The sequence below is a fragment of the Penaeus vannamei genome, chromosome 25, assembly GCF_042767895.1.
Source record: "Penaeus vannamei isolate JL-2024 chromosome 25, ASM4276789v1, whole genome shotgun sequence".
NCBI lineage: Eukaryota > Metazoa > Arthropoda > Malacostraca > Decapoda > Penaeidae > Penaeus > Penaeus vannamei.
In genome coordinates this window covers 3,432,867-3,442,866 of record NC_091573.1, presented here as the reverse complement: position 1 = coordinate 3,442,866, position 10,000 = coordinate 3,432,867, and the positions used below count along the sequence as shown (strand labels likewise).

The window sequence follows — 10,000 nt, the reverse complement described above, 5'->3', positions numbered from 1 at the left end:
AGTGAGCGTGTGTGTGTGTGTTTGTGTATGTATGTGTGTATATGTGTGTGTGTATGTATGTGTGTGTATGTATGTATGTGTGTGCATGTATGTATGTATGTGTGTATGTATGTATGTATGTGTGTGCGTATGTATGTGTGTGCGTATGTATGTGTGTGCGTATGTATGTATGTGCGTATGTATGTGTGTGCGTGTGTATGTGTGTGCGTGTGTGTGTGTGTGCGTGTGTATGTGTATATGTGTGTGTATATGTGTGTGTATGTGTGTGTGTATGTGAGTGTGTATGTGTGTGTGTGTCCGTGTGTGTGCTCGTGCATGTGTGATTGTAAGTGTACGTGTTCGTGTGCGTGTACGAGTGAGTACACATAAGCGTATGTATGTGTACGTGTGTGTGTCTCTATGTACATATGTGTGTGTTTGGCTATACATCCGTGTGTATGCGCATATATACTCACACATATACACCACAGTATATATAAAATGCTTTTACAGATTGTGTTTACAGAAATCCTAAGTCACCCCTCTAAAAGAACCTAATCTACACCGCCGAAGGAATCAGAGAAAACAAACCTTTTTAGGGGTTCCTCAACAAAAAGTAAATATTCTAATCTTCGACCTTTCGTGTAATAATTTTCCTGTGTGTGATACTATCCATTTTTTTCTTATTATAGAGGGCGTATAGACACACTCTTAACGATAATCTCCAATATGTCAGCTCTTTTCCCTTGCCATGAAAATTTGGCTTTTGCAGATAAAAACACCTAAAGGGTAAATGAATCCCAAAGATAGAGCAAGCAGAAGTTAGGAAAGAAGGCATCCCTCCACGCCGTCCCCTGCGCCCCTGCGCATCCGCCTACCTTGCGGGACTCCTTGGTGCGCTTCCGCTCGTCGAGCTCCAGGCTGCGCGGGTTGTTGGCGAGGCTGTGGCTGTGCGAGTAGTGGCAGTGCGGGGGCGCGGGCAGGCCCGTCACGGGCGGCGGGGCGCGCTCGGGCACGGACAGCTCGGGCAGGGCCAGCTCGGGCGTGACGAAGCGTGGGTAGCCCGAGTCCCGCGGCGAGAACACCGGCGAGTACACGCTGGAGCCGCAGCTCTTCTCGGGCGACGGGATGATGGCGTCCACGAAGAGGCTGCGCCCGCCGGGCAGGGCGGGGTGCTGGTGCGCGGTGGGCGGCGCGGGCGTGGGCTGCTGCCCGCTGACCACGCTGGAGGGCGGCGGCGAGAGCGAGGGCGTGTCCCACTCGGGTGTGGGCGGCACGGGGCGCTGCGGCGCCTCGTGGGACGTCTCCCTGAAGACGAGGCGTGGGGCGCGGCCAACGTACTCGTCGAGGACGACTCCAGCGGGCGCGACGCCCCCTGCGGCTCGCACGGGGGACAGGTAGTCCTCCAGGAGGTAGAAGGTGCGCGGGCGCCGCGAGCGGTCGCGGCCCTGGCGCCACCACTCGGCCTCGACGCCGCCGCGGCCCAGGCTGCCGTAGACCTCGGCCGCCACCAGCCGGTTCTTGGCGTTCATCTTGCGGGCGCTGAGCGGCAGGCCGGTGTTGTTGTTGGTGTTGTTGTTGTTCTTGTCGCTGTTCTGGTGGTCGGCGTCGTCGAGGGCGGGCCGCGTCGGCAGCGTCTCCGGCTGAACCATGATCTCGGACTCGCCCCGGTCCGTGTTGCGGTCCGCGCGGCCCAGGCTGGCGCTGTGCAGCCACCGCCGCCCGCGCGCCAGCAAGGTGTGGGCGGCGTGGGCGTCCTTGCTATTGTGCCGGATTTTGCGGGGGAGTGTCTCGCTCTGGGCGGCCCGACGCGTGGTGGGCGGCAGGATGGATAGCGGCGCCGGCGACACCACGTCGCACTGCCCGCCGTCGTCGGGCGCACGGTGTGACGTCAGCAGGTCCGGCTGCGACGCCCCCAGGTCGCCCTTACGCCGCTCGCGGGCGGCGGCGAGGCCGTCGTCGCGGCTGCGGGCGCGGCGCAGCGACCCGTCCGTCCGCCAGCGCTCGGGGCGCAGCCGCCACAGCAGCGAGTTCCTCTTGACGACGCCGCGCCGGTTGCCCTCCCTCCGCCCGCCCTCCTGCGGGCCCTCCTGCGGGGCGTCCTGCTGGCTCTGCTGGTGCGCGAGCGGCGCCGGGGGCCCGTCGTGCGTGGAGGACGTGGTGGAGGAGAGCGGCGTGGACGTCCGCATGTCCTCCGGGCGCCACGGCTCCTCCAGGTGGTAGCTGCGCGGGTGGCGGTGCTCGCTGAGGCGGCGCTGGTCCTTGTCCGCGCGGCCGAGCGTGCCCGGGTAGAACTGCGCGGGCGCGGCGTCCGGCCAGCGCGCCCACGCGGAGTTGAGGTGGCTCCACGTGCCGTAGGAGAGCGCCGCGCGCGGGTCGGTCAGCGCCGTGTCCCTAGACGACGTCCTCCTGAGGGAGTAGTACTCCAGGAAGCCGTAGTCGCCGCCCTCGGCCTCCAGCACGTCCTCCACGCTGCGCACGCGCCACTCCCGCGTGCCGCCCTTCATGAGCGTCGAGAACGGGTTCCTGAGGCCGCGCCGCAGCGTCACGTCGCCGTTGGGCAGCGTCGTGAGGCCCCTGTGGGCTGGCAGCTTGGGCGCCGCCGCGTCGTGGGCGGGCAGGATGTCGACGGGCGCCTTCGAGTGCTTGTGGGGGGCGCCGTGGCCCGCCGAGAGCCACGTCTTCAGAGTCATGGCGGGGCGCGCCTGCCGCTACGGCCTGGCGGGGACGAAACAAAAGGGAACTAAATAAAAGGGCTAAAAGCAAAAGGAAATTACTGTGGTAAAAACAACTACAAAATAAACGAATAAAATCAACAAAACAAATAAGACAAAAATCAATAATCTAATCAACAAAACAACTAAACAAATAAAAGGGGATTTAAATCAAACCCTAAGGCTTCTACCATTAACAAAATTATAATGATACTGATAAAACAAAATACCTTAAAACGGATAACATATGAATAAAAAAAGGAAACACAAACAGGGTGCGACAAAGAATGAACGAAGGGAGAGAGGGAAGGATGGAAAGCGGGTGTGAGAAAAGAATATAAGAGAGAGAGAGAGAGAGAATGTGTGTGTGTATGTGTGTATGTGTGTATGTGTGTGTATGTGTGTGTGTGAGAGAGTCAGAGAGAGAGAGAGAGACAGAGACAGAGAGAGAGAGAGAGAGAGAGAGAGAGAGAGAGAGAGAGAGAGAGAGAGAGAGGCAGAGGCAGGGACAGAGACAGACAGACAGACAGTGCATGTGCGCGGGTATCTCTGTGCGAAAAAAAAATCAACAAAACATCTCTTACAAAAAATACGCGGAAAAAAAAATCATAACCACAACAAATAAAATCATAACATCAACAAAACAACTCTTACAAAAATACGCGGAAAAAAATCATAACAACTAAAAATCATAAAACTACGAATACGGAGAATTACGGGGCAGGGAGGGCGCTGGTCAGTCCCCGGTGGTGACTTCTTCGACGACATTTCTTTCCTTTCTTCGTTTTTCTTTCTTTCTTTTCCTTCTTCACTTTCCTTTCTTTTCTTTCTTTCTTTCTATTTTTTCGTTTTTTCTTTCTTTCGCGGCGAGAAAGACGAAGATTGCAGACGCGGCAAGACATGTACGTTGGCACATACGCACATGCAGATACGTAGATATATACACATTGACAAACAAGCACACATATACACACAGGAACACACGCTGATACAGTTACATATATACATACACACATACATACACAAATGCACAAAGAAAGAGAGAGAGAGAGAGAGAGAGAAAGAGAGAGAGAGAGAGAGAGAGAGAGAGAGAGAGAGAGAGAGAGAGAGAGAGAGAGAGAGAGAGAGAGAGAGAGAGAGAGAGAGAGAGAGAGACAGACAGACAGACAGAGACAGACAGCGAGACAGAGACAGACAGTTAAATATATAAAACTCACGATATCACCAATCAAAGAGATATGCCATTCAGAATAAAATAGAAAGACAATTTTCGGAGAGAAACATACCAGTAAGCCACAAATACCCCCTCCCTCCCCCCGCCCCCCGGCCTCTCTCCTCAAAACAAAAGCGTAACGTTCCTAATCCCATTGCGGAAGGAGGATACCGGCGTCTATGATCCACCTCGGCCCCTGATTGGCTGAGGGTAACCAGTTCGGCAATAAGTGGCGGATCCACAACCATTTACCACTCTCTGCGGTCTACCCGTCGTTCTCGCCAAAAGAAAGTCATTATCTACATCTGCTATCTGATTAATATTTTCCTTTTTCTTATTCAACTCGTGTTAATTTTCCCCCCTTCTCTTCTCCTTTTCTCTTTTTTCTCTCTCTCCTCCGCTAAGTTTCTCTTCCCATATTTCTCCTCGCCACGGTCCGTCACGTGACTGGCTTTCACTTCCACCGTTATGAGACGATCATCAATAACAACAATGCCATTAGTGTAAATATCCAGTTTATCATCGTTTCCATCGTTCCTATTTCTCATCGATCTTTGCTAATCACTCACTATCATCTTTATAAATGACGACATTAGACACTCACACATTAACATCCAAAAAGAAGAAATACATGACATATCAGATATCAAAATTATTATCAATAGATCATTATCACCATTATACATACATACATACCTATATATATATATATATATATATATATATATATATATATATATATATATATATATATATATATATATATATATATACATATATATATACATATATATATATATATATATATATATATACATATATATATATATATATGACAGAAATGGAGATATAATCTATTTTTCCTTTTTCTTTATCTTTTCTTCTTCTCTTGCCCTCCCTCTCTTTTCTCCTCTTCTCTCTCTCTCTCTCTCTCTCTCTCTCTCTCTCTCTCTCTCTCTCTCTCTCTCTCTCTCTCTTCTCTCTCTCTCTCTCTCTCCCCCCCTTGAAAAAACACCATCTCATTAAGGCGTGTGATTCATCACTATTGGCTTAAACACGGGCTGTTATGAGCTAACGAGACATAACGGCTGCATAAACACTTTAATGAGTCGTTTGTTCCTTGAGAGAGCGAGAGAGAGAGAGAGAGAGAGAGAGAGGGAGAGGGAGAGGGAGAGAGAGGAGAGAGAGAGAGAGGAGAGGGAGAGAGAGGGAGAGAGAGGGAGAGGGAGAGGAGAGAGAGAGAGAGAGAGAGAGAGAGAGAGAGAGAGAGGGGAGGGGAGGGAGGGAGAGAGAGAGAGAGAGAGAGAGAGAGAGAGAGAGAGAGAGAGAGAGAGAAGAGAGAGGGAGAGAGAGAGAGAGAGAGAGAGAGAGAGAGAGAGAGAGAGAGAGAGAGAGAGAGAGAGAGAGAGAGAGAGAGAGAGAAGAGAGAAGGAGAAGATGAAGAAGGAGAAGAAGATGAAGAAGAGGAAGAAAAAGAGAGAGAGAAGGACGTGAACTAAAAAAGAAGAAAGGAGAGAGGAGATGAAGAAGTAAAAAGAGAAAAGACGTGGGAGGGTGGGATAAAGACGAGAGAGTGGAGAAAGTGAAGGGAAAAGAAAAATAATGTGGGAGAAAGAGAAAGAGGGGAGAGAAAGACGAAGCGCAGGGCAAAAAGGGAAGGGAGAGAAGAGAAGAAAAGAGAAGAAGAGAGAGAAAGAAAGAAGGGGAGAGAAGGAGGAAGCGCAGGGCAAAAAGGGAAGGGAGAGAAGAGAAGAAAAGAGAAAAAAAAGGAGAGAGAGAGAGTAGGGAGAGAGCGAAGGCATGAGAAGGAAAAAAAGGAGCAAGGAAAGAGAAATGAGAAGAAGGAAGAAGGAAACGCAGAATAAAAGGAGGGAGGAGGCAGTGAATGAGAGAAAGGAAAAAGAGGATAGAGAAGAAAGCAAAGAGTTTGAGGATAGAGAAAAGACAGGAAGGAGAAGATGGAAGAAGACGTAGAGAGAAAAAAGACGAATGGAGGGAGTAGGAAGCAAAAGAAGGAATGAAAGTGGAAGAGGAGGAAGGGAAAGAACAAATGGAAAAAAAGAGAACAAGGAAAGAAGAAAGGATGAAGAAAATTTTTAAAATGCAGCGAAAGGGAGATATGAAGAAGGCAGCGAAAGAACGAGGAAGAACAGAGAGAAAGGTGGAGGAGGGGGAAAGGAAGAAGGAGCAAGAAAAAGAAGATAAGGAGGAGGGAGAAGAAAACTAAAGGAAAAAAACCAAAGAAAATCGAAAAGGAAAATGGGAAGGTATGAAAAGAGAACAGGAGGGGGCAGAAAGGAAGAGGGGAGTAGAAACGAAAAAAGAGAAAGGGAAAACAAAAAAGAAAAAAAGCGAATAGGGGGAGGAAGAGGAGGTGGAAGAGAGAAACAGAGGAGGAGAGAAACAAAGGAAGAATAGCAAATCTAGAAGGAAGACACGGGGCTGAAAGAGAACGAAGGAAGAGGGAGGGAGAAAGAGGGGGAGGGAAGGAAGGGGGGAAGAAGGAGAGAGGGGGAAAGAGGGGGAGGGAAGGAAAGGGGAAGAGGGAGGGAGAAAGAAGGAACGGAAGGAGGGGGGAAGAGGGGAGGGAAGAAAGAGAGGGGAGGGGAGAGGGGGGAGGGAAGAGGGGGATGGAAGGGGAGGGGGAGAGGGGTGGACGAATTAGATTGGATTTTACTTTCGCTCCATATCAACGGGGACTCACGGGCTGAAATTACGTGGGGACGGGTGTGCATGCGAGCAGAGAGAGAGAGAGAGAGAGAGAGAGAGAGAGAGAGAGAGAGAGAGAGAGAGAGAGAGAGAGAGAGAGAGAGAGAGAGAGAGAGAGAGAGAGAGAGAGAGAGAGAGAGAGAGAGCAGAATGTAATATACAGATTCAAAGAACACAATGTATTGGGCAGACACTCCTCCCTCACCTTCCCTTATCTTTTTCTTCTTCCTCCTCCTCCGTCTCCCCTTCCCTCCCTCCTCACCACCCTACTCTCCCTCCCTCCTCCCTCTCTCCCTCTCTCCTCCTCCCTTCTCCCTCCCTCCCTCTCCTCATCCCTCCTACTCCCCTCCCTCCACCTCCCGCCCCTCCCCTCCACCCTCCCGCCCTCCTTTCTCCAGAAGCCGTCACACTTCTTGACTTCCCCTCCCCTCCCCTCCCCTCACATCAATACATCTTAATCAGGTTGCAACATTGCCATTAATCCTTTCTTTACGACTTTTCCAGGACCCCTTCCTCCCTTCCCCCTCCCCTCTCCCCTCTCCCCTCCCCCCCCTCTACCCCTCTCCTCTCCCCCACCTCTCCCCCTTCTCCCCGCCCCCACCCTCTCATCTTTCCCTCCCCCACCCTCTCCCTTCTCCCCTCCCCCCACCCTCTCTCCTTCTCTCCTCCCCCACCCTCTCCCCTTCTCCTCTCCCCCTCCCCCTCCCTCTTTGCAGCGGTGCACGAAGGGCGATAATAACCCCGCCACGGCCAGGTAATTGGGCCTAATTAGCAGCCGAAGGGAGCGTGACATATCGGTGGCAGGAGCACGCGATCTCGTGACAGGTGCGGGGGTGGGTGGGGGGTGGAGGGGAGGGAGGGGGTAGCGGGTGAAGACGGATGGATGGGAGATGGAAGAGGAGGAGAAGATGAGAAGGGGGAAGGGAGGGCGGATGGGAGGGAGAGAGGAAGGGTGGATGGCAGAGGGAGGGTAAGGGTGGAAGGTGAGGATGGGGAGGGAATGGTGAAAGAAGAGAGAAGAGAGGAGAATAAGAGAGGGAGAAGATGAGTGGGGGGAATAACACGCGAGAAGGAAGGAGAGGGAGGAGAAGAAGGGAAAATGAGTGGGAGGAGAGGAAGGAAAAACGAGAGGGGGGAGGGAGAGGTAGGGGAGAGAATGGGGGGAGTGTGGGAAGCTGTTGGGGAAGGAAATATACTTTCTCTTCGCTAGCGTGTGTGTGTATTCGGGCGACTGATCACCGACCGACAAACAGACACAAAGACACACACACACACACGCAAAAAAAAAAAAAAAAAACAGCCGATTTTCACAAACACAAATCGGGGGATAAAATAATCGCAATCAAACCTACATCAGATTTACGACACGAGGTCAGATTTGACACAAGAATACGTAGTAAAGAGAGAAAGAGGGAGGAAGAAGAAGAGGGAAGAAGAGGAAGGGGGAAGGGGAGGAAAAGAGAAGGAGAGAGGACGGAAGGACAGGAGAAAAGAAGATATAAAACTCACAGAAAAGAGAGGCAGAGAAAAAAGTGTAAGACGAGGGAGAGAAAGAAGGAAAGGAGAGGAGGAGGAGGAGAGAGGACGAAAGGAAGGAAGGAAGGAGTACACGTAGAAACCATAATAGGGCTAAATGATAAAAAGGGGGGAAGAGAGATAGAAGGAAATAAGAGAAGGAGATGAAGAAAAAGGGGAAGAGAGATAGTAGGAAATAAGAAAAGAAGAAAAAAAAGAAGAAAAGAGGAAAGAATTAAAAACCGGCGGAGGAAAGGAAGAAAGGAGGGAAAGAAGAGAAGGAAGAAGATAAAGAGGAAGATATCGGTGATGGGGTAATTATAGCAATGGTGATTAAGAGGGAGGAAGACGCTGGCAGCATGTCATTAAGTCTTAAGTAATGTCCATGAATTGGGCAAAGACGGGTAGGGGAGGAGGTAGAGGGAGGGGGATGTGTGATATAGTGGGGGAGGGTTAATAACGTTCGACAGATGTATGTGATTATATAATCGTATTGGTGTATTTAATGATTCGATACATGTTTGTTTAAAACACACATATGTATGTGTGTGTGTGTGTGTGTGTGTGTGTGTGTGTGTGTGTGTGTGTGTGTGTGTGTGTGTGTGTGTGTGTGTGTGTGTGTGTGTGTGTGTGTGTGTGTGTGTGTGTGTTTTCATATACCTTGTATATACACATATATGCACGCAACCATAACTACACAGACACAGACAGAGACAGCCATCCAGACAAAAAAAAACCGTGAGACAGAGATGGTAAACAGACCAAATCAATCATACCTGACACACACAGACAACACATCAAAACTACACCCAAACACACACACACACACACACACACACACACACACACACACACACACACACACACACACACACACACACACACACAAACACACACACTCACACTCACACACACACTCACACTCACACACACACACACACAAAACGGATCGTGTAAACACCTTCACTTCCGCCACTGTCAGACGCACGCACGCACGCAGGAAGTAATGGCAGAGGAGGGAGATTCGAGATGGAGAGACAGGAAGGGGGAAGAAATGGGAAGAGAGGGGGGTTGAAGGGAAGGGATGGGAAGGGGAGGGGGAGAGGGAGAGAGGGAGAGAGGGAGAGAGAGGGAGGGAGGAGGGAGGGAGGGAGGGAAGGGAGGGGAGAAGGAAGGAAGGGAAGGAAGAGGAAGGGAGAGGAAGGAAGAAAGGAAGGGAAGGAAGGAGAAGAGGAAGGGAAGGAAGGAAGGGAAGGAAGGAAGGAGAGAGGAAGGGAAGAGGGAAAGGGGAGAGGGGAAGGAGAGGAGGGAGAGGGAGAGGGAGAGGAGAGGGAGAGGGAGAGGGAGAGAGAGGGAGGGAGAGAGAGAGAGAGAGAGAGAGAGAGAGAGAGAGAGAGAGAGAGAGAGAGAGAGAGAGAGAGAGAGAGAGAGAGAGAGAGAGAGAGAGAGAGAGAGAGAGAGAGAGAGAAATTAAGAAAGAAAGAAAGAGAGAAAGAAAGAAAGAAAGAAAGAAAGAAAGAAAGAAAGAGAGAGAGAGAAAGAAAGAGAGAAAGAGAGAGCTATAGGTATTGGAAGGAGAAAAGAACGATAGACAAATTAACAAACATACATACGAACAGACACACAGACATAGAGAGGGAAAGGAGAAAAAAGCTAATTCGAGAAAGTCGAATATGTGACAAAGTCATACGTCATAATTTCCTGTATCTATTTGTACTCTGATAATTCCGTGATACAGCGTATATAAATTTCATTCAATTCGCACGATTTCTCAATATAATTGCAAATACACAACGTTCACGGCGCGTTTCGAAACATAAGTGTCTTTCGCTTTCGTTACACAGAGATATAAACGTCTTGAAAAGAATAG

General features: G+C 50.4%; 2 protein-coding genes across 3 annotated transcripts in view; both read right to left on the bottom strand.

Moving 5' to 3' along the window:
* LOC113811197 (dual specificity tyrosine-phosphorylation-regulated kinase mbk-2) overlaps positions 1–10,000 on the bottom strand; it is a 228,031-nt gene that overhangs the window by 89,700 nt on the left and 128,331 nt on the right. For both annotated transcript variants that reach the window (XM_070139009.1, XM_070139010.1), the window contains exon 2: positions 858–2,697. In XM_070139009.1, the coding sequence (XP_069995110.1) occupies positions 858–2,672 (1,815 nt within the window). In that variant the 5' untranslated portion in view covers positions 2,673–2,697. The remainder of the gene's footprint in view (positions 1–857; positions 2,698–10,000) is intronic.
* LOC138866319 (homeobox-like protein HDP1) overlaps positions 9,967–10,000 on the bottom strand; it is a 50,387-nt gene continuing 50,353 nt past the window's right edge. Inside the window, exon 4 of the mRNA XM_070138798.1 lies at positions 9,967–9,986. Within this exon, the coding sequence (XP_069994899.1) occupies positions 9,967–9,986 (20 nt within the window). The remainder of the gene's footprint in view (positions 9,987–10,000) is intronic.